Consider the following 25,589-nt stretch of genomic DNA (forward strand, 5'->3'; position numbering starts at 1 on the left):
GTCGGAGTAGGCACCGATGCGAGAATTATCAGTCCGCTGATCCTGGTCCAAGACCCTGCCGCGTCGGGAATCGAACCCTGGTCCCGGGCCGTTCTCTGCACTCGGGTCTGCCGCCTCTAACCAGTGAGCCACACCTCTCCACTGTGTGTAGTTGCATACCTGCGGCATCATCCCCGGCGGCCCATCTGACGGTAGTGTTGTAGCAGGTACATCACCGGATGGATATGGAGGGCGGGGTCCAAGGCGTTCATGGCCGGGTCTCGGATTTTGCGCTCCGTTGTCGACTTTCCGCCTGCTCAGGATGGGCGGTGTTTCCGCTGCGGTGCGTCAGCTTGTTTGGACCATCCTAATTTGTCGAGCGGGGCGGACGTCATTCGGCACGGCTGAGACTCTAGATTGGCTACCACTGCCGCGGTGGGCACACTTTGATGGCGGTGCGCGTCACTCCACGGTGGACGAGAATTGACCTATGTTTTGTTATCCTAATGTGGCGGACGTGAGTACCGCTGCTCGCAAGTGGAAAAAGCTGTTTTTCCGCCCCGCCACCACTGCGGTTTTGCCACCGCCTGACATCCTAAGGGACCCCTATTTGTTACCATAACTTAACAGTTCAGTCCATGCTTTCTGATAACTTTGGCTAGTGTCTGGGGCTAAAGATGTTTCTACAAGTGCCACTATTCTCAATCCCCCCAGGCCGAGACATTATGCGGGATCTGTGTCTTGTTGTCTGCACCCGTTGCCAGGCTGTGAAACTTCTGTCAATTAATACGAGACAAAGCGTCAGCAATGTTATTTATTGAACCTGCGACGTCTCCCTTTGAATACTATGTTAAGTTGCAAATATTTGAGTATAAATGCTCTCAACAAATTAAGGATCTTTACGTCCTTTGCTTTTTGTTTATTAACTAATTCCACAACAGTCATATTATCTACATTGAACATAACTGACCTGTTCTGAAGTTCAACTCCCCAAATGTGTAGAGCTGCTTTTAAAGGGAATAACTTTAAGAAGAAAATACTGCCGCCTTGTTTCATCCATGATTGTGGTCAGCTCTCAGCACACCATCGACCATCTCAAAATATGCCAAAACCTTTTGAGCCATAAGCATCAGAAAATATCTGCACCAGCCATGTCTTCATACACAAAATATAAAGAAACACCATTGAAATCATCCAAAATGTTCAACCAAATCAACAAGTCCTCTCTAATAGCTCTGGTGAGTCGTTTCCTATGGTGAGGTAAGTAGGCATAGCCAAGCCCAAACATCTACAAAATGTCCTTCCAGCTCTGACTACTCTGCATACAACATTTAAGTATCCTAATAATTTTTGCCCAGATCTCAGTTCCAATTTCAGTTTTTTCAAAAATGCCATAAAAAAATTGCCATATCTCTTGTACCTTTGCAGCCGGGAGCCTAACAATCATTTCTGTTATGTCAGTTTCAATTCCGAAGAATGTCAATCTTGTGCTTGGGCCTTCTGTCTTGTCAGGTGCCAAAGGTAAACCAAGCTCTTGAGCTAAAATCTGAAAAACCTGCAAAGCTCTTAGACAATTGCCCACATCTTTTTTGCCAATGAACATAAAGTCATCCAAATAATGGCAAACCAGACTATGACCACTCCTTTCCATAAAAAAACCTTGTAAAAAGGTGCTGAAAAGTTCAGATAATGCACATGAAATAGAACTTCCCACAAGAAGTATTTTATCGACATAGAGAAAAAAAAAATTCCATGCCAAGTAGTTCAAAATCCACAGGATCTATTGGTATTAAACAAAATGCTGATTGTATGCCACTTTTCGTGAGCTTGGCTGCCCTACCTGCAGTTCTCACCAATTTAAAAGCATTGTCTACTGATACATAGGAAACACTCCAGTACTCATGAGAAATGTAATCATTAATAGATTCACCCTCTGGCTAAGAGAGATCGGGAAACAATTTATAATCACCTGGTGTTTTCTTGGGTACTAGACCTAGAGGTGAAACAATCAAGTTTGGAATTGAACACTGTATAAAAGGACCTGCAATTCTGCCTGCCCTTAACTCTGCATTTAATTTCTCTTGAACAATGTCAGGTAGCTCCTTTGCCAATTTTAAATTATCTGCCCAACACTTTTGCCTTGGCCCTTGGTAACCACTTATAAAACTATCTTTCAAATCCCAAAACAATCTAGAAGCTGCTTCAATATATGTAAAATTCTGTAGCCACAAATACAAAATCTCAAATCTAATAGGGGTGTGAGCCTTTTGGGGTATGTTGTAGTTGCTGACCTCTTCCCTTTGGATATCTGCCCAGTTCCCCAAATTTTGATGCCGAGAAACATTGTGTGAAAGGATGTTTTCCTCTACAATTGAAACATTCATGATTGTAAGGGCATAATTATCTGACACAAAGTCCCTTGTTAAAATTCCAAAATGCAGCTGATCCAGATGTTTGGCTTTTATCATACCGCCCCGCCCCAGCTTGGGCGGGTTGGTAAGTGTTTGGCAAACTGCTTGCTGTATGTGTAGTGGCTGGAAGTTGTGTAGATGACATCCATTGGAGCCATAACTCAGAGTTAATATCTCCCCATGGTTAATCATTATTGAATCTAACCCTGGCCCTGAACTCTTGTTGTAATTTTAGCCATGCATACCAACTGAAATGCATTTGAGCTTTAAGTATGATGTCAATATGTAACAAAATTGACACAGCCCTGTATTGCATGTTTCTCACAATAAATGCTATAATATATATAAAAATGCGGAGGTCCACTTTTTGCTTGACTTAGGAACTCTTGATCTCCTGGCTAACTCCCACTCTTCCTCTTTAGATTCCTCTTTCACTTAATGTCTCTATGTAACAATTTATATACCTCGACAAATTCATGATTCCGGATTTTATTTTTCATTTTTTCAGATAATTGTGTTTACAAAGGCATTGCAATACCCGTATCAGGTAATATTTTATGTACATTCTTTTCTTTCTCTTTATCATCTTTGTTTGGGTCCTGATTAATGCGGTTATCAGCTTTTTCTCTTTGAATCTCTTTATCTCACATAATCTTTTTAGAATTCACATCTTTCATATTTTTCTGCTGATCAAGACGAACATTGTCATTCCTTTGTGTAACTGTAGCCCAATTTTCCACCAAACCACCCCTCCCTTGACCAAGTGTTTCCTTTTGAACTGAAGATGCATCCCTATTGTTGTCCCAAGCTGTCCACCATGACACCTTAGCTTTTGGGTAAAAGCGATGCTTTCTTTTGAACTTCTTCAACATATTGTGGCAGCAATTTTCCTTTGTTTCCATCTTGACTCAGTGCGCAGTCCACTCCAGACTTCTGCAATATACTAAGAACACTCTTTTGGCCCATTAAAACCCCTTTTTCCCAATGCTATCAGGCATTTCCCCCATTACACCTTCTTGTTCTTTCAACTTACCTTCTTCCAATTCTTCACTCTCCGCCTCATAGTCCAAAATCTAAAATCCAAAATCTCATAACACTCACTCAAACAAACAGCACCCCTTAGACCCGGCTTCACCCCATCCCCTACCACACCATCATTCAACTACCACTGAGATGCAGACAAATGTTTGTGATGCGCCCTTGATGAAGGAAAATCCGCCAATGATCTTCATTGTTCTTCTGGCCAATGTGAAGGGGCCGCCACGTGCTTTGCTGGCATGTGAGCTAGTCTGCTGTATCCATCCACCCGGTCCGTTTTATTTTTATTTTTTTGACCACGCTGACCTACAACTTCTGTAGCGCCAACTGCTTTGTTTGAAAGCCTAACTATATCAGTATTCTCTACCCACACCCACTGACCTTACCTAACTCCCTTAATCTCTTTTGCCTTTGTACCTGAAACATAATCTGCCACGTTCAAGTCAATGAAAGTGCTTGATATATGGACCCCATCACTATCTCACTCAGCTTGCGTATCTACATTTAAATTACTAAAATGTTGACCAAAATTATACAACTTAGTTGAAACTGCTCTCTGAGTGGGTGTAGAGCTAAGCTCTTGAGGCAATTACTTTCTTTTAACATTCATAGAATCAAACGTTTTGTAAATGGACCAAATAACATGTGCAAGGCTTGGGACTTCAATATTTGCCTTCGCACATACAGAGAATGCATGTAACATGTGCTGCATGGTGGATGCTTCCATGGTACAAAGAACAGGTGCAAGGCACATGATATCACTGTTTGCCTCAGAACACACACAGAACAGGTACAACACATGCAGCAGCAGTGCAAACATTCATGGCACAAAGAAGAGGTGCATGGCTTGGGATCACTGGTTTCCTTTTCACACTGTCAGAACACCTGAAACAGATGCTGCGTGGTCCAAGCTTCCCTGGCACAAACAACAGGTGCAAGTCCGGTGACATCCTGATTACCTTCTGATAACCACGGAACACTTTTAACATGTGCAAGGTGGTGCAAGCTTCCCAGGCATAAAGAACAAGTTCAAGGCACATGACATCACTGTTTGCTTTCACAGACTCACAGAACACTTCACACATGTGCAGCACAGTGCAAGTGCAAGTCTTGTTACATTACTGCTAGCCTTCTCAAAACAAACACTTTTTAAAATGTGCAGTGTTGTGCAAGGACAAAGAACAGATTGCAAGCTTCCCTGACACACAGAACACTTTGCAAGCTTCCCTAGGACAAACAACAGGTACAAGGATTGCTAAATCACTGTTTCCATCCTCACACACAAAGAACAGATACAACATGTGCAGTACAAGTGCAAGCTTCATTGGCAAAAAGAACAGGTACAAGGCTTGTGACATAACTGTTTGCTCCCTCACGCAGAACAGGTAGAACATTTGCAGGGTGGTGCAAGCTTCACTGGCACAAAGAACAGGGGCAAGGTCTGTGGCATCACTCTTTGCCTTCTGACACTAAGAACAATTGAAACAATGAGCAGCACGGTGCAACTATCCCTGGCTCAAATAACCAATGCAAGTCAGGTTGCATCACTGTTTCCCTTCTGAAGCACACAAAACATTTGTAACATGTGCAGCACAGTGAAAGCTTCCATGGCACAAAGAACAGGTGCAAGTCTTGTGACATCACTGCCAGCCTTCTCAAAACACATAACACTATTAAAATGTGCAGTGTAGTGTAAGCTTCCATAGGACAAAGAAAAGATTGCAAGCTTCCCTGGCACACAATCAATCAATCAATCAATCAAAGTTTATAAAGTGCATCTACTCACCAGTTAGGATTTCAAGGTGCTGGGGGGGGGAGTGTAGCGTGTTCCGGTAAGGTGGATAAAAAAAGCCAAGTCTTCAGTTCCTTCGTGAAGCTGGGGAGGGAGGAAGTTTGTCTGATGTGGATGGGTCGGGCGTTCCAGGTGCTAGCTGAACGTAGGAGAAGGAGTGTCTTCCTGTTCTGGTTTTCCTGATTTGGGGTACTTCTGCGAGAGAGAGCTAGACTGAGCGTAGGGCCCTGTGGGGTACGTGGAGGTTTAGTCGCTTATTCAGGTAGGCTGGTCCGGTGTTGTGGAGGGCTTTGTGTGTATGGGTGAGGATCTTGAAAGGGATTATTTTCTCCATGCCAGTGCAGTGTATGTAGATGCTGTGAGATGTGGCAGGTTTGGGATAGGTCGAGGATCAGTCTGGTGGCAGCGTTCTGGATGATTTGCAATTTGCGGGTGAGTTTTTTGTTGATTCTGGCCTAGAATGCGTTGCCGTAGTCCAGTCTGCTGGTAAAGTGGGCGTCTGTGACGGTCTTTCTGTGTTCAAGGGGGATCCATTTGAAGGTCTTGCATAGGAGGTGGAGGTTGTGGAAGCAGGTAGAAGTGACTGAGTTGATCTGATTGTTCATACTGAGGTCGGGGTCCAGGATGATTCCCAGGTTGCACGCTTGGTTGGGGGGGTGGGCGGGTTTCCGAGAGTTGGAGGCCACTACGAGTTGCTCCATGCGTTGGGTTGAGGGCCCATGATGAGTACACAGAACACTTTGCAAGCTTCCCTAACACAAAGAACAGGTACAAAGTTTGTGAAATCACTGGTACCTTCCTCACACACAAAGAACAGGTACAAAATGTGCAGTAGAAATGCAAGCTTCATTGGCAGAGGTACAAGGCTTGTGACATCACTGTTTGCTTCCTCACACAAACAGAACAGGTAGAACATGTGCAGGGTGGTGCAGCTTTACTGGAACAAAGAACAGGTGCAAGGCATGTGGCATAACTCTTTGCCTTCTGACACTCAGAACAATTGAAACATGAACAGCAAAGTGCAACCATCCCTGGCTCAAAGAACCGGGGCAAGTCAGGTTGCATCACTGTTTGCCTTCTGACATACACAGAAGAGTTTTAACATGTGCAAGCTTGACTGGCATAAAGAACATGTGCAAGGCACATAGCATATCTGTGTGTTGTAACACACTCACAGAACACTTCACAAATGTGCTGGGCGGTTCAAGCTTTCCTAGCACAAAAAACAGGTGCAAGGCAGGTGACATCACTGTTTGCCATCTGACTCAGACAGAATACTGGTAATATGTGTTAGGTGCTTCCCTAGCACAGAGAACAAGTACAAGGCATATGCCATCACTGTTTGCCATCTCACATGCACAGAGCACTTGAAACATGCTGCATGGTGCAAGCTTCCTGGCACAAAGAACTAGTGCAAGGCAGGGGACATACCTGTTTGCCTTCTCACACTCACAGAACACTTAAAACATGTGTAGGATGGAACACATTGCAAGCTTCCCCGGCACAAAGAACAGTTTCAAGTCCCGGGCCATCACTGCTAGCCTTCTCAAAACACAGAACACTTTTAAAATGTGCAGGGTGGTGCAAGCTTCCATATGACAAAGAACAGACTGCAAACTTCCCTGGCAGACAGGGCACTTTGCAAGTTTTCCTAGCACAAACACCAGTTACAAGTCTCATGAACTCACTGTTTCCTTCCTCACACACAATGAACAGGTACAACATGTGCAGCAGTAGTGTAGGTTTCCCCAGCACAAAGAAAAGGTGCAAGTCTTGTGACATCACTGTTTGCCTTTTCATGCACACTGAAGAGGTACAACACATGCATCAGCAGTGCAAGCTTCCCTAGCACAAGGAATAGGTGAAACACTTGTGGCATCACTCTTTGTAATGTAGTTCCTATATTCCTAATAGGCTCTGCGCATTGGAATATCATACTCTATAGATGTGACACAGAACTGAGGTCAGTATGTCTCTATTGAGTACATTAAACGTAATTACTTGTATGTTCCAGCTAACTCAGAGGACACTAGAAACTTTCTCGAATGAACAAGAAGGAAATAGTCTCTAACAACTGCATAAACATGACAACTTTATTTCCCCTAGAGTCGGAACAATATCTTTAGAGTCGTGGAAACAATAGATAACCGTTTCACTCAGTCAATCGTGCATGCTTAGTTTCTACAGAGTAGCAGAGAAATAAAGAGATGGGCATTTCATTAAAAGGGTTTATTGAACAGTCTTGTTTCTCATAAAAGAGATATGAACTACTACAATCGTAAGATAGAATGCGAAATAGAATACATACAGCATTAGCAGTAATACAAAATAATATTGTAATAGCATGGTTTTGTGGCTATTATATATTCATTTAAAATACATACATAAATAACACAGGCTAAAATACTCAACTGGTGCTTCTAAAATAATCCTTCCCCAGTATACCTAACCTAAGTCTAGTACGAGGGAAGAAGTAGGTGCTGTTTTGCTTTAGTTTAGTTGTGCCAAGAATTGCCAAAGTTTTCTCTAGCTTCTAATCAGCTCCATACCTTAGAATGAGAGAGTTTGGTATCTCTTTTCCTGGACTCGATCTCTAACACCCCGCAAGGGGAGTCAGAAACACGGGACCTGTATTGTCGGCGAGGAGGATGACAGCTTCTGGTCAGTGCATCAGTTGGGGAGTTGACTCCCTTCTCGACTTGCTGTGGCGAGCCGCGTCGTGCAAGTAGGTAGCCGGACTGCACCGAACCAAACTGTGCCTTGCCATAGCAAGTGAAGGTATATTTATACTTTGAAGGTGTTTAGGAATGCCGGTATTGACGTAAAAGTCGGGCATATGAACGTCATGAATGAACCCCTAAGGAATAGATGTTCATGCATAATAAACGAGTTCTTGGAGAAATCAATATCCAAGCAAGGGGAAGTCCTAAGGGCTTAAGAGTCTGGATTTCCATGAACTCGGTGGTACGTAGATGAACGGATGTAAGTAGCCATGCCTGAATTTGGGGTAGCATGGACTATGCCTAAATAAGGGCTGGATGTCTGTGCCTCATTAAGGGCAATATTATTTGTACCTATATATGGGGCATGAAACGTGAAATTCATACCGGACCTAAATCTATACACAACATCTTCTCCTACACACAGAACAGGCCCAATGTGTGCAGCACGGTGCAAGCTTTCCTAGCACAAAGAAGAGGTAACAGGCACATGGCATGACTGTTTTGCTTTTCACACACACAGAACACTTAAACCATGTACAGCGCAGTGCAAGCTTAACTGGCACAAATGCCAGGAGTAAGGCAGGTGGCATCACTGTTGCCTGCTGATGCACCAAAAACTCTTAAAACATATGGAATGCGGTGCAAGCTTCCCTGGCACAAAGAACAGGGGCAAAGGTTCGGGTATCACTGTTTCCTCATGATACACACATATCACTTGTAATATGTGCTGCAAGGTGCAACCTTCTATGGCACATGGAACATGTGTAAGGCTCGTGACATCACTGCTTGCCTTCTCACACACTGAATAGTTACAACACGTGCAGCAGCAGTGCAAGGTTCCCTGGCACAAAGAACAGGTGCAAGGCTCATGACATCACTGTCTACCTCCTCACACACACACAGAACAGCTACAACATATCAGTCAGTCAGCCCCAAAAATTAATATTTAGACCATTTGAGCCTGAAACACATATCACATACAACCATATCAACTTTTATAATTACATCACTTAAAAATGACTATATAAAATATCAAGGAATTAATTAATTGTATTAAAATGTTCAAAAATCTAAACACCTTAAAATATACCCCGTCTTCTAGTCTACTCCATATCATCATACACTATAATACAATCATCATAGATGACCCACATTTTACAAATGTATATACCCATAAAAACCTTTTTAATAGCAATCATAAACCTCCCTATGGCACATGCTATATCCAAGAATCTAATTTTAGTTAAAAGTTCCATAGGTTGTGCACAGTTTCTAATCTCACATTATAAAAAGATTGGACATAAAACATTTTTTCAGTAAGGTCATGTCCAGCTTTCTTTGCAGGCCTATCTGTCTTATCTAAAATAACAGGGTTAAATGCATCCAGAAGACATGTAACACATTTGCCATCTATTTTGTGGCTGACACCCATGGCAAGTTAGCTATAAATAAAGAGAGGATTAGGGGGGCATAGACACACCCCTTTCTTAATCCATTTTCAGTTCATATTTTCTACATCAAGGTTCTCTCAGTGTCCATAATAACTTGTACCGAGTTATAGCTGTGAAGCTCCTGAATTATGGACGAGGAGACCCTATGGGACATCCCACCTTGTAAGTGTCTCTATAAACGTTTATGACACACCAGATCACTTGCTGCACGGAAGTCAATGAAATAGCAGTACAAACTGCCCCTCATCTCCACCGACTTCCATGTAATAGACCAGATAGAGAAGCAATGATCAATTAACAAGTGCCCTTCCTTAATGCCAATTGTTCAGGGGGCACAACATAATTTACTTCTGCCCCGATTTTTAGCCTTCTCATTTTTACTAACCTATAATTGTTAGGGGCTTTTATATCTTCCGACTTGTGGGTGGATCTAATAATCAGCCCTCTCCAGTTTTCTGGTATATGTCCTTTGTAAAGTATGGCCATAAACATTTGGAAAAATAATTCATCCCACCAATCTGATGGGGTCTTAATAATTACAGCTGTGAGAAGCGATAAAGCATCTGATCTCACTTGCCGTAAACTGGGATCTGATATCCTCACTTATGTCAGTCCAAGGGGTGACCCTCCGCTATGGATTCCCCTCTTCTCTCATATATTTCTACCAGATACTCCTCTCAAGCCTCTTCTATCACCATCCTTTTTTGAAACCCTGATTAACCTTTTATATTGTTCCTTTATATTCTGAAGGCTACTATAACTCACAGAGTCTAATCTTAGGTTAAGGCTTCTTTCCCCTTTTCTTATCTGTGCTTTTACTTTCCGACATTTCTCACTAAGCCAATCGTTTCTATTAATAAAAATTCTTCGGATCCTTTTATCGTCAGCTTTAGTCTCATTTATTTCAACACTTAAGCACTGATTACATTTTCACACCACCCCACATTTTTACTAGGGGTGCTACCTAACCTTTTGCTCTGCTGGAATCTGGTTAATTATTTCATGCACTCTTTGGACATTCTTTTGGCAAAACTCCTAGGTTAGTTCATTTGGACAGGGAGAAATGTTTCTCTTGGTCTCTCTTGACCTCCTAGTAAAGTATGTTGCATGGGATAATGATCACTTCCTTCAGCTTGAACCACCTCAACATTCCTAACTAAATCATATTCCAGGTGTGCATAAAGATATAATCTATAGGGCAGGGTTGGTGTACACTCTTAAACGTTCAACTAGCGGGACCGTCCATATTTATCCTTCCATTCAAACAGACATAACCTTTTGACCCCAAATATTTTCCTAAGGCCGTATTTTGCGCTGCTAGATCAACATCTGGAAACTGGCATAATGTATATTGTATGCGATCAATAGCTCTTTACTTCATGAAGCAACCCTACCTGGGTCCGATTTATAGTTGAAATCCTCCAACAGAATAAAGAGCTCTCTAGAGTACAATTCACTCAGGCCCTCTATATCTTTAAGTGAATATTTCCCAATTCAACCCTGTACTCCTCCCCTCTCCCCCTGCATATATAAACATTTACTCTAGTCATACAGTCATATTTTGGGTCCAGGTCCGGAAGGTACACCCTACAGGCCACCAACCAAGTACATTTCACTTTCAATGGATATCACATTTGTAGCTATTAAAGTGGATAGCAGGATTATACCCCCCTCCCGATGGGCTTCCCTGTTGCCTCTTTTTCGCCAATCTGTTAATCTGAACAAACCCATCAATCCTAGGGGTTTCGTCACACAGCCACAGTTCTTGCACACAATCTTATACTGTTGCAAAGTCTTCCTGTGCCCTGGGCACCCCCCAACGTTTTTTTCACTGGTACTGGTGGTAACTGAATCGGACTGTACATGGGCTCTGCCTAACCAGGTCCAGGGCAGTGCTATGGTGAAAGAGACACTTAGAATACTGTGAAAACACCTACATACACTAGAGTACACTATGGGTTAGGGTACCCCTGTGATTGGCATAACCTCCCCTATCATATCTCTGGTTGCCTACAGTGGATTTCTTTTTGTTTTGGTGTCAGTTTAAAGGTAAAAATATTTCCTATTTTTATAACTCTTCGTTTAATTTTTATTGTGTGTTGTGTCTGAATTATTTACTGAATTGGTGTGTTTAAATGCTTTGCATACCTATCTTTGAAGTTAAGCCTGCCTGCTTGCAGCCAAGCTACTAAGGTGTGAGCACAGGAATATTTTTTAAGACCTATTCTGAGCCCTATATTGTGTCAGTGGTATTATTACCAGTGGTAAATGCATATCTGCCACTACTAATAATCCACTTTCCATCATATACAAATCAATATATTGCCATATTTCTAATTTTGACATTCTCCTGTAACCATCAACATTCCATATTAATACCCTGAGGCTGTGTGACGACCCTACGTCCTAATCTATTTCACTTTGACACCCATCTACATGTTCCTGGCAAAGCATGGGCCCTATATCTATTTCCAAGTATCTGCCCTCCCAAATGTCTAGCCATATCAGTTTGTACCGCAGTTATTTCAAGGCCTTCCTTCTCCCTATATTCCTGCCCAATCAGCCTAACCTGCCTTGATCCCAACAAGGCATGATGCTAAAGGAATGGTTTTTCATGATTGCTATGTTTGGCATTTCCACCTCCGGGACTAACCTAATCCCTTCTTCTAACAACTCCTGTTCTGCTTTCATTAGTACCAACTTAGCTGTACTAGAATACAGTATTATTTTATCAACTTAATTATTTTCAGCTCACCTGTTTAAGGTTGTTTGTCCCTATTTCCTTCAGGCTGCCACATTTAAGGGCCCATTCCTATCTCGGTCGGAAGGCACTCCGACCGAGCCAGATCCAGGGTGATTTCCGACCGAAGCGGAGTCCTGCAGTCCGACCGAGCGAGTACGATGCTGCCGTATGCTGTCGGACTCGGTTCGGTCGGACCCCCATAGCAGTCAATGGGAGTACAACGTGTACATGGGCTCCCATTGACTGAATGGGTATATCGCGGACAAGTGCGCCCCCTACAGTGGGTAAGCTGTGATGCCATCCGCACCGTACATGCCTGTGTTGGGGAGACCCGTGGGTCTCCCCCTGTGTCCGAGTCGTAAGGCTGCAGGTAACTGGGGGTTGGTGCGGACCCCCAAAGTCCACCTCCGAGAGATGTTGCGAGCCGGACGCTACGACTCGATCCGGCTGTCCGAATCGAGCATCGTACTAGCTCGGTTATGAAACATCTCCACGGTTTGCTTACGGCCAAGACGGACGGAGCGGTTCGAACCCGGAAACGATTCGGACGACGATTTCTCGCTTCTTTGCATCGTACTTTGCCGTCCGGACACGTGTACGAACCGGATGAAAATTCAGCCACCAAATCAGGTCCGCTGATGCCAAACCCGATTCGGTGCCCTTCCGACCGAGATCGGAATCGGCCCCTTAGAAAAGCAGAAAAGTAGCTTGGACCAATTTAACGGTTGTAACTTTCTCACTTTCTTACTCCTTCTTACTCCTTTGTCCATACTGAGAATGGTTAAAAATATAACCATAAATTGTTCCCATCTCTACCTCCTGTTTCTATTTCTGGGGGTCTTTCTTCTTTCTATAGCCTATCAGTTCCATTCCCCCTGCTCACCCTGTTCGATCCTTAGAATCACCCTTTTCTCTTTGCCCATCCAACTCTTTGCCATCACCATTGTATCTCCTATTTTGGGGATGTGGGCTACTTCTCCTATCACTACAACTAATTTACCCTTGTTCCTGAATCCTCTTCCTTACAGTGGTATTGGGGCAATTACTACTTCCTGGAGATTTTTGTTTTGGGATTTTACTGGATTCTTATGCCTTCTATGCTCTTCATCTTCAGCTGTTCTTCCTTTCTACCCTTCCTCCTCCATCTCATCCTGGGAATATATTGCCCGTAACCACTAGATTCTCCCTGTTTTTTTTGCAATCATTGTGTATCTAGATATATATACACTTTGTGAAGTAGTCAATCCAGGCACTTCCTTCTCCTCATGATAACCTGGTGTTTCAGTAGAGGGTTTCACTCCTTCTACAGGCCTTACTATAATTGTAATTGATCTTTTTGGGCTTGTAAAACCTCATTATTCAACGTTGCTACCTCCAGCAAACCTTGCCAGGTTTTTTGTAGCATCAACATTATGTCCAACATAGAGACTGATGGCATTGCCGAACTTTCAAGATCTACAATAGAGTTTTATGCTGATTCTTCACCTGCTTTAGCTGGATACTTCCATTCTTTTCTTCTGGTCTACTGAGGGGTTACTGGATGCCGAGCTATAATGCTCACTTTAAATATCTATACCGCCCTCCTCCACTTGTAAGCCTCTAAACTCCAAGCAGGTGAATAGCCGAGGTGATGAAGACAGCCTTGGTTCTGGGAATAGTTCTTTTTGACTTAATGTGTCTTGGTCATTTAGGAAGGGTAACTCCAGATACAAGGGGATACTGGTTGACATTCTCACCTGAATCAATTGCCATTCTTCACACAACTGAGATTCAGACAGCAGTTGTTTCATTTTAAAGTGTTTCCTACAAAGTCCTTAAACAAATTACTGTCCTGTCTGCCCCTGCTGTAGTATTGTCCAGTGCCGTTCTGTCCCTTATGTGGTTTACCTTTCCCTGGTGCCAACTATTGGTCTGGTATCAAATTTCTTTAATAGGGCACACAAATACCCTTCTGACTTTATAAGTACTGGTTCCCCGCTTTAGCTCTCTTCCAAACATTCTGGTGCATCTCAGTTCTGCCTGTTCTACTGTTGCCAGTCGCTGTGCCTCAAGCCTGCTGCCATCCCCTCCCACAACTATTTTTTCTTCTCTACTTTAACTTTTTACTTTTGCTTCAACTGTCTACTTTCATTGCCAGTCTTCTTTTCATCTTCAGGTTTGGATAATCCCACCTGGGCAATCACCCCAGGTGTTTTGGTGTACTTCTGGCAAGGCTTTAACTTAATTGTTTACCAGCCAGATGGTTCTTTGCTCAAGGTGTGTACTGAAGATAGCTTCCATTCTCCCTTTGTTGAAGAAACCTAATCTGGACAGCAGAGACCCCAACAACTACAGGCTGATTTCTCAGCTGCCTTATCCTGCTAGGATCACAGAGAAGTCAATGAATATTGAACTATCACAGATCATTAAGGATAACAATCTGGGTTTAGACGGCCACATAGTACCGAGCTGCAACTGTTTAATGTCTCAGAGGAGATTAGGGATGTTCTGGACAATGGTGGGAAGACAGCTTTAATCCTGTTCGACCTCTCTGCGGTGTTCGACACAGTCAATTACGGTCTTCTCATCGATCGACTTTGGGGCAGGGCACTTAAACTACCTAAATCTTTTCTTTCAGATAGGGAGCAACTGGTGGAGCTTGATGGGTTTAGGTCTACCCGTTTTCCTTCCCCTGTGGGATGCCGCAGGGTTCAATGTTAAGTCTGATACTTTTAAATATTCATGTCACCTCTCTTGCCACTCTAATAAAGTAATTTGGCATTACTGTGTCGTATCTTGATGGCACGCAAATTGTGGCATCACTGGTCGGTGGTCCTGAGGACACTGCTTCTATATTCCATGGCTGTATGCATGAAGTTGGAAACTGAATATCCCGAAATTGTCTCAAGCAGAATTCAGGAAAAAAATAGTTTTTTTTATTTGGGTGTGACACCTTCATTTGGACACCCAATTGGTGGCCACAGGAATAAGAAGATCTTCCTAACTCAGTCACTGAGGTAAAAAACCTAGTGAGTATATTTCGACAATAAACTGTCTTTTGAAGGCCAAAGATATGCCATCATCTCTGCTTTTTCATGATTAAAACCCTCTAGAAAGTGTTACCTTTTCTTCCTTTAGACCTTCAGAAAACTGTGATTTCAGCACTTATGTTATCAAAGACCACTGTAGTATGCAATCTAGATTTTTAAACAAATTACAGGTTCTAAAAAATGCTGCTGCATGCTTTTTGCTTGCTGTCCCAAAATATCAATCGGTATCCCACACTTTGCCAATATTGCATTGGCTTCCAGTCAGTAAGCAACTTGAATTTAAGTCCCTCTTCTTTGCTTTTAAAGCACCAAATGGGCTTGGTCCTAATTTTTTTAAACACATATTTGTGTGTTATGTTCCCGAAAAGCAGCCCCGATCTTCATCATCGCCAAGGGCTAATACAACGTCTTGGGGGGTAGAGGTTTTGTGGCAGGCACAGCCAGGTTGTGTAACTCTTTACCCCTAGCACTTAAGAAAGAAACTAATCTTCTTGCCTTTCTCAAACTTCTAGAAACCTGGTTGTTTAAAAAGTTAGTTTTTTTCTGGGTATCCCTATTTTCTGTAGTTCTAGTTGTCCTTCTATCTTTTCTCTTAATCAGAGCATCTGTGCCTAGACATCTTCAGGTTTTAGTGTGCATTATAAAATAAAATTTCATTTAATTGAATTTCATGTCAAGCTTCCCTGGTAGAAAGAAGAGGTGAAAGGCAATTGTCATCACTGTTTAGTTTCCCACACACGAAGAACAGGTACAACAAGCTTCCACTTCACAGAGACCAACTTCTACAGCTGCTCCCACAAGTCCAAACACAGCCCCATAGTAACACCTCCACCGGGTCCTGCTGAAGCCGCTGCTCAGCCCCACCTCCCACTTCAGACCGTTTTTCAATGTAGTCTAGAAAACAAGGCTGCCTTACAAACATTATCCTAGTTTAACATATGTTCGTTTTTCATCAATTTACTCTCGATTCCTTGTTAAAGGGACATATGTATCAAATACTCTATTTGCGAGTCTCAAATAGCCATTTTTTGAGAATCGCTATTTGAGAATCGCAAACAAGATGTATTTAAAACTTTGCAAATAGTTAGCGATTTCTTGGCATTCCCTAATTACGATTAGCAAACTGCGAAGAGCAATTAAGGAATACCTTCCCATTCATTCCTATGGCCAGGAGGCCCATAGGAATGAATGGGAAGACATTGTCAATTTGCGATTCGCAATTTGAGAATCGCAAATTGAGGATGCAATTTCAAGGGTGCCAGGGTGTCCAAAGGACACCCTGATTCACCCATGAAATGAGCATTTGCGCGCATGTAGCGCACATACATGCCGGCATGTATGTGCGCCACATGGCACTTTGAAAAATGCCAAAAAGTGCATTTTTCAAAGATATCGCAAATTACCACCAACTTGAAGTTGGTGGTAATTTGCGATTTCTTAAGGAGAAATCTTACAACTTAGGTGCTTCATACATTTCAGTTAAGGAATCGCAATTTGCGATTCCTTAAATGTATTCGCAAAATAGAGAATCGGAAATTTTGCGATTCTCTAATTTACGGTGCACTTTTGGGATGATACAATCCCAAAAGGCCTTTTCCCATTCGCAAACGGGCCGATTCTCAGAATCGGCCCGTTTGCGAATGGGAAAGGGGCTTGAAACATATGCCCCGAAATTCCTTCTTCCTCTGCGTTACTCTGTTGTATACATTTATGTTAAATGTTCAATTAATTATCTAACATGTCACATTTTCTTCTTTCTCTCCATCTCACAAATTCTTTCACTAATCTCTTGTCTTCGTTTGTTGCAGTGTTTTATCATCTAAGTTGTTATTTGAGGAACCTTCCATTATTGGCATCCACCATCCGTTTAATGACGTTAAACAGTTCCTGTCTCTGCTGCTCCTTCTCTTCTCCTGTTGCTCTGTTGTTTAGAGCGCAGTACCGGTTCTCACAGCATTTCATTAGATATACAAACCGCATCCAAGGATTATTAACATAGCTCTGTATTGATTGATCTCCAATGTCATCTTTTCCTGTAAACAGGACCATCAGGTGCTTCTCGACTCCAGCCCCGAACAAATCCTGCAAGGTCCGAACTGCGTACCTTTCATCCTCAGTGACCCGCCCCACAGCCAGCACTAGGATGATGGCGTGAGGCCCTGGGGCGCTGAGGACGAGGCTCTGGGCCACCTTTTTGATCATCTGCTTGGAAAATAGTGTTGTGCTAAAGAGCCCCGGTGTGTCAATGACAGTGACGTGTGTGCCCCTGTACTCACAGAACCCCCTCTGACACTCCCTCGTCACGGGGACTGCTGCGGGTCTGGACTCAAACACTTCTCTTCTAAGGAGGCTGTTCCCGCTGGCGCTTTTCCCTGCTCCGATGCTACCGACGAGGATTATTCTCAGGTCTCGGGGTGGGAACCAGAGAACAGGATCTGAAAAGAAAAGAGGAGAGAATCAGGCCCAGGGTGCTGATGAGAAACATTCATGGCCTCCTGTTTCACTTTTAATGAACAGGTTTCTAAACACCTTTTGCAGATTTAGAGTTAAGGGTCGATTACGATGTTGTTCACAAAGCATTCCAACCGAATCGGTCTCTGAATGTTTTCTGGCCGAATCGGATTTGGGGCGTCCAAACTATCGGTTATGATGGTTCCAGATACCATTCAGTCGGACTCCTATTGACTTTAATGGGAGCAGGAGTTCTGACCTAATTCACTGGCTCCCATTGAAGAAAGGGGTGGCTGGGGAAAATTGTGTACCCTGCGGCGGGCACCCCGTGGTGCCTACCACACTCTGCATGGTTGCAAAGAGGGGTACCTTGGGTACCCACACAAGCTCCATTCACAAGGCTCCTGGTGAAGGGGGGCCTGCTACGAGCCCCCAAAGTCAGATTCAGACAGCTGATCCGTGTCAGAACAGCCAATTTGGGAAGGCTGTCCGAATTTGACATCGTAAACGCTTGGTAGAACATGTGGTCGGTTGACCTGTTCGAGTCAGCTCCGAACAACTCGGTTCCTTCGAATACCATCCGGAACCAAGTAGGAATTGACTTGGAAAGTCCGAGGGATTTCTGAACATCGTAATCGGTTATTTGGAAAGCTTCCCGAATCGGTCAGAAAGATAGGTTCCGAATCAGATTCGTCAGGCCCGAATCAGATTCAGAGCCTTTCCTAACAACATCGTAATCGACCCCTAAGTATCCTAAAAGGCTCACTGGGCTGTGAGGGACTCAGTCACTCATCTAGCAGGGGCAAAGAGATAAAGAGTTCATCCCTTGTTAGCAGTGCTGTAATTTTAGCAAGTCGGATGATCAACTCATACACGTGCAGCTCCATTTGATGAAATGTCTGCTTTCAATTCAGAAATGACAATGTAAAAACAGTATAGCCTTATGTGAACACCATTGCATGGCTGTTTTTAAGTCATACTACGGGTATTTCAATAGGTAGATGTGCTCAAGTATGTGGTGATAATAAACTGGGTTAATAGACTGACAAAAGACCAGAATACTGATAGAGCATCATGTTATTCTGAAATTTTTGTAGGGATGCATCATAATCACGAGTAGTCAGCACCCGCTTAATTACAGGGTTGTATTAATGTGTGGTCATTAGAAGTGTAATACTAAATCGAGCATATTGGAATGTGTAGACGTGTGCTTATATCATTTGAAGACTAATGTACTGCTTTAACCGAGAATATGCCTTAAGTAATGTAGAAGTTATTATTTCGTGTGTAAAATGTTGCATTAGGATTAATCCTGCCCTATATTAAAGTTGCACATGTAGGTTTGCTTATTAATGAATCAAAAGTAATGCTTAACCCCTTAAGTGCTGCCTCGGTGCATTGGCCGACGGCAGCACTACCTCCCCAGTGCTGCGCACGACCATTGGACATCCATTCAGCACTAGTTCCAATGGACAGCGCAGCACTGGGGAGGAATGTTTAATAGCATCTATGAGGTTAAAATGAAATGAAATGTAATGCCTTTAGAATGATTTTGAATGTAATGCTTATGATGTAGTATTAGAAATACATTTAAACGTGTAAAGGCCAGGAACATGAAAACGCCAGTAGAGGCCTAACTGCAAGTTTCTATGTTGGCCAAATACTGTAGGCCTGAAATGTATTTTCCTTGGGAAGGCTCCTTTTTCTCGGTCGAATTTTGAATTGTAGATTTGTGTGCGTGCAAGATTGCTTTCTCATACACTTTCTGTTGCAGGTGCAAGGACACATGCCTCGTTAGGTAGAATAATTCTTTGTTTTAGGAGTTAGGATGGTAGAGTCGAGTATCGAAGGAGTGCAATGGAATGCATAAACGATACATTTGGCTGAGAAAGGGCCTGGGACCCAAGCACAAAACAACGGTTTTTGGATGTAGCTGAAGTTTTGATGGAAAAATCCAGGAGTGAGAACCTGCCTGAAGGGGTGTGTTTAGGGCGTGTTTACTGTTTTGGGGATTTTGTTTTAGGGACAGCACCCTGAGGGTGGAGAGCAGATTTTGAGGGCAGTCGTGGAGAGATGAGCAGAGTAGCAGGGTCCGAGGAGAGTGAATCAGTAAGGAGCATCTTAGAACGAGCTCTGTAGCTTAGGCTACTTGACTTTGGAAAGTGAGTGTACTTCTTAGGAAGTCTTCACTGCTGACACCATTTCTCTTGCTTGGGAGGGTCGCTAAGTAAGGATGTCACTTTAGAGTTAGTGTAGAGACAGACTAACCTTTTTCTTTCTTTTGGGTAAATGCAGTCAAGGCTCCAAGCAGGGACTGTCATTGTTTGCCTGATGCTTTTTGAGTTTAAGCTAATCTTCATATTGAGTTGTCTGAGACTCTTGCGTAGGATCATGTTTGTATTAGTGCCTGTTTACTTTCTGAACCCCTTGCTGAGGTGCTTGTATGTTTAGTTATTCTTGGCTTTGTAATAAATCTTTCAAACTTTATTTCGTAGTCAGTGGTCCTTTTAAATTGGATTGGTTAGTCGTTTACAAAGTTGCTGTGAGTTATGAATTTGGTGATCTTCCCTTTGCACTTCTTATCAGGCAACAACGGTCTAGTCGACCATGGACTCTAAAGATTGGTAAGGTAAAAATCTAGGTAGAATCCGGCTGTAACACTACCAAAGTCCCGTTTTGTCACATACTATTTTTTTTTTCAGGAACATATCATAATAAAGACTCGACCATGCCTGCCCAAGGTCAGACTGCATGCTGGAAAAATACGAGCAATGACCAGGTATGCAAGTGCACCATATCAGAAGCTCTAATTTTTTTACACGATTTTTGCACCAATGCAGATAATATTTGTGTCAGTGCCTTCCTATTACAGTGCCAGTGTGTCCCACAAAGGCGGGGGCTGGGCGGGGTAGGCATACAAGTGTACATTGCAGCCTTGGCAAACCTAAATAGGAAGGGCTAGATGCGGGCAAAATAAATGTGTTCGCTATTGGCTACAGTTACAGTAATTATCCAGGGAACGTGCACCAACAGCTGGCACCCTGTTCATTGTCTTTGAGGTAATACTCCTACACACATATGCTAATGGGAAGCGTATGGCTTTTTTTTTTAATTGATAGCCTGTTTGCGACTTGGTTTTATTTAGGAAAGCATTACCCAAACTGTTAGCCACACGGCTGCACCCTGCCTCTGAAAACAGTTACCTTTTGGAAAGTGGGCTTCAATCGATCGTTTTTGTTTGGTTGGATCATTAAGATCTCAACAACCTCAATAACTCCCCTGTGTTGAAAAAAAGGCAAGAAAGAAGCCTTTTAGCATGAAGACTCACTTACTTTGATTGAGAGAAGAGGGTGCTAACAGCCATATCCATCAAATAGCTGGTTTCTCTGTCTCTCGTCTCCCTTCTCTCGCCGACTGGTCCTCCCCCCTTATGAAATTTGTTGCACTTCCTGGCTCAACAGAGCAAGCCTGCAAGAACAGAAGAAGGTGATTTGGCTCAGCCCCACCCCTGATTGCTGCCTTTCATGAAACATAGTCTATGCCTTCTTTTAACCCCATACTCCTCAGTAAAATGCTTGGAAAGGTCAGGGAAGGAAATAATGCATTTACAAATGCACGCCTGAAATATGAAGCTGAATTGATGATGTTGTTAGCCAGTATGCATCAAGGCCATCTCCTTATTATTCTAACAGACACGGAAGTACCACTGAATAGCCCTTCATGTTTGTTTTCTGTGCGCCGGTACAAAGGTTTCTGCTTAGTGTCTTTGATTATAAAAGTTATGCTCATGGTGGCCCGTAAAGTGGGCGCCATAGCAATAAAATAAAAATAAAAATTGGCGCCATCCGTTAAGTAAGCACCGCCCGTCCGCTCAGAAGTGATTCAAATTACATGAAAGCGGGTGCCGTGCTTAAAGTAAGCATGGCAACAGTCCACATAAAAGGGATTAAAAAATAAAACATGGGGGGCGTGGCCAAGATGGCGGCTTAGCCAGACGTGTTCTTCGGAGGCTCCCCGTCCCCATTCCCCGTGTCGTGTCTAATTAGCTGACCATTCCCGCTGCCGGGCCCGGTGTCGACAGCCAGTTGCTGCGGAGGTCCGGAGGAGGGGTACGCCGGAATCCGCTCGAGGGTCCCGGGCGAGCGACCCGCGGAAGGAGGTGCCTGAGGAACCGGCGCAAAGGAGCAAGAGAGGCCCCGGCTTGGGCCTAGCCGGTGGAGGCGCGTCGGCCTCGGACTGCACACACAGGTGAGGGCAGCGGAGGCGGACTCGGAGCGCACCACCCCAGGAAGAGCCTACATCGCCCAGGGAGCCAGAGAGGAGACGCAAAGGCCCAGGAAACTGTGGACAGGTTCTCAGTAACGGCACCGGGAGGTCTGCTGCCGCAGGGCCGCAAACGGGGGTGGCTGAACCTCTTGTGTAAGAGAGCGGGGAAAACAGGCCCAGAACGGGCACAAGAGATCAGGGGCACAAGTCGAGAGTCCGGCAGTGGCTGCAAGGGGGCCCTGGCGCCGAACGTGCAAACCGCACACTGCCACTACTGTCTGCGGTCAGGAACTTGAACGAGAGGAGGGCTGGAGCCGCTGGAGCCGCAGTGAACAGAGAGGGGCCGGGGGGCAGTGGCCGTGTCCCCAGGGGCCCCCAGAAGGACCATCGCACCGGGGGATTGCCTTGGAGGAGTTGGAAATCCTCCAGCGCAGCACGAGGCAGAACGGGCCGAGTCCCCGGACAGGACGGGAACCTGGGGTCGAGAGAAGGAGCCTAGCTCCCGAAGACACGAGAGGGCGGGTAGCTCTGGAGGATCGCGGGCAGCAGCACCAGAACACGAGATCAAGAGGCACGCGCCCATTGCAGAGAGGTAACGCGATCCAAGCGCGCCACTTACCCTCGCCCCACTGCACACCTGCCACAACCTGACTGCAACCCCGTCTAGCAGGCAAAGCGGCTGGGAGACGGCGGGCCGACTGGAGGGGAGAAGATGGCTTCCTCCAACCGCAAAGGGAACCGCACCATAACCGACATGCTGTCCAAAGGGGGCTCCAAGGCCGAAAAAAGCCCGGACAAACCGGCTCAGGGACCCCCCCTAAAGGTACGGACCGCGAGGGGGGAGAAGCCCCGGCGACCAAGACATTTTCTGAGGCCCTCTTCACCTCTCTTAAGGAAGATATCCAATCCCTTAGACAAGAAATGGCGGGGATTATAAAGAGCTTCGCCGGGACGTCGACGAACTTGGGGAGCGGGTAGCCGCGAATGAACTCTCGGGACAAGCCAGAAGCGCAGAAATGGAGTACCTTAGACATGAAATCATTCGGCTTAACGAGCAACAGACTGATCTCCAATCCCATACGGAGGACCTCGAAAATCGCTCAAGGCTAAGCAACATTCGGTTCGAAATGTGCCATCCAGAGCGGAGGGGGACGATATCACAGGCTACCTACAAGCCCTATTCAGGACAGTACTTGATGAAAATGAGGACTTTGAGATCCGTATTGATAGAGCCCATCGGGTGGGTCCGGCCCGCCGATCTCAGGGTCCCCCCCGACATCTTGGCTTTTTTGTCCGACTACCCTCTCAAGGAGCGCATACTAAAGTCTCAAACAGCCCCTTCAATATCAGGGCCATGCTGTGGAACTATTCCAGGATCTATCGGCAATCACCCTACAAAAGAGGAGATCCTTTAAAATAGCCACCACCTTCCTCCGCAACAAAGGGGTCCCCTACTCCTGGGGACACCCCTTTAGGTTAATCTTCAAATGGAACAGAACCCTCCACCATTTGCGTTCCTTGAGAGACACCAGCTTCCTACTGGGTATCCCACACGAGGAGGACTGACCGGGCGACGAAGAAGGGGGGTGCTCTGTGAGAACCCCGCTCAAGTCCTCCCAAGTGACAGGTGACGGCTGGCAGAAGGTGAGGCGCGGACTCCCTTCCAGGAAAACCCTCAAGCCGAATCTAGAGACAATGGCACAAGAAAAGGCAGCAGCAATTCAGGAGGTTTCCAAGGACACTGGTGCCGACTCCTTAAAGCTTTAGTGATGGTCACACTTAGATAAGTATGGCAACAGGGTTGGGGGACGGGGCGGGGAGTCTCGAGCCGTTGAGCTGCCACTGCCACATAACCCGTACAAGTACTCATATACTACAGGTCTGAACTGACGTTATAGTGGCCTGGGTCGAAGTTCAACAACTGGATTTCATGTTTGGAAATGTTATTGCATTGATCATTCCTTTTTAAGCTCACTGAGGCAGTTGTAAACAAACAACTGACCACATTTCTGGAGGATGAGGATCTGTTGCACCACAACCAATCAGGTTTTAGAGCCTCCCACTCAACGGAATCAGCTCTCCTCTACACAACTGAGACACTGAGGGCCGCCATGGATCAGGGGGACAGGGCTGTCCTAGTTCTCCTGGATCTGTCGGCGGCCTTCGATACGATCTCGCATGAGATACTCATCAACCGTCTAGCTACGGTGGGCATAAGGGGCACGGCCTTGGCATGGATGGAAAATCTCCTTGTGGACAGGAAACAGATTACTGTCCTCGGACAGTATTTATCAGCAAAAAAATCAAATCCAACAGGTGTACCCCAGGGATCAAGGCTAAGCCCGGTGCTGTTTAATTTATATATGACACCTTTAGTTGAGTTAATATCATCATTTAACATCAATACAGTACCATACGCAGATGATACTCAGCTCATCTTAGTTTTAGACAGCAAGTCCACAAGTGCGGAGGAGAATCTTGGAAAATGCCTCACTGCAACCTTTAATTGGATGAAGACTAACCATCTGAAATGCAACACGGGCAAGACTGAAATTCTCCCTGTGGGTCCCCAAAATCTGTTTTCCCCCCAGCTGTGGTGGCCCCCAAACGGGGAAATTCCGCCAAACACAGTACTATCCGCACGTAACCTGGGAGTCAGATTTGATGAAAAACTCTGTTTTAAACAGCAAGTGGCTGCAGTGGCAGGATCTTGTTTCAACATCATACGTGGTCTTCGAAAGTTTTTTAACTTCATCCCATTAGAAGCAAAGAAGACAGTTGCAGTGGCATTAATTCCATCACGCTTGGACTACTGCAATAGCATATATGCAGGAGTGAATAGATCTACCCTACATAGGCTGCATGTTGTCCAAAATGCTGCTGCACGCCTGTTGCTTAATCTTCCAAGGAGATCTTCTGCTTCTGCTGCCTTAAGACAGTTACACTGCCTCCCCATACATAAGCGAGTTCTCTTTAAGATACTGGTAATTACTTTTAGAGCGTACCACAAAAAAGGGCCTAAATATCTGCTCCCACGGTTCAAGCCATACATACCAGGTCGGAACCTGAGGTCATCAGACATGTGTCTTCTAACAGTCCCCAGATTTAGATTAGCCACCAAAGGAGGAAGATCCCTGGCCGTCCTTGGTACTAAAGCCTGGAATAAACTCCCACAAAGCCTACGGCAAATCCCCACTGAAATCGAATTCAGGAAAGCCCTGAAAACCTGGATTTTTAATTTACCAGACACGGTTAGCAAACAGCTAGTCTAAGCTCTAAACATCCCTCAGGTACTATGAAATTGATGCGAGTAGTGTCTACCGGCCCACTATTCTAGGCTACGGACTACAGCGCCAAGATGCTCCTTGGAGCGATAGTATGCGCTCTATAAAAACTATCTTACAATTACAATTACAATTACAATCTGTTGGGGTGTATTGGGGAAGGGGGGAACTGGTGGTAATAATACTGTACAAATTCTCACCGTAATTCCTTTGAGAGATATGTTATGGTCTGTCTGGGGGGGGGGCACTGGCAGGGGGGCTCTGACATGGGTGGGGGCTGGGGTGGCCTCATCAACGTAGGTGGGGGATTTCGTCAACACAGGCAGGGACGAATGGGAGGAGGGGATGCTCCGCTGAGGAGGGCAGGGCGGAGGATGGCTTCTATAGAGGAAACATTAGGATTGACTTAGAATGCCACTCAC

The 25,589-nt window shown here is 44.7% G+C and overlaps 1 protein-coding gene across 1 annotated transcript in view; it reads right to left on the reverse strand.

Annotated features, from left to right (window-relative positions):
- Positions 1-16,993: 16,993 nt before the first annotated feature.
- LOC147663514 (verrucotoxin subunit beta-like) overlaps positions 16,994-25,589 on the reverse strand; it is a 463,930-nt gene continuing 455,334 nt past the window's right edge. The window contains exon 3 of the mRNA XM_086950399.1: positions 16,994-17,601. Coding sequence (XP_086806525.1) covers positions 16,994-17,601 — 608 coding nt within the window. The remainder of the gene's footprint in view (positions 17,602-25,589) is intronic.

The sequence above is a fragment of the Lissotriton vulgaris genome, unplaced genomic scaffold, assembly GCF_964263255.1.
Source record: "Lissotriton vulgaris unplaced genomic scaffold, aLisVul1.2 SCAFFOLD_340, whole genome shotgun sequence".
Taxonomy (NCBI): domain Eukaryota; kingdom Metazoa; phylum Chordata; class Amphibia; order Caudata; family Salamandridae; genus Lissotriton; species Lissotriton vulgaris.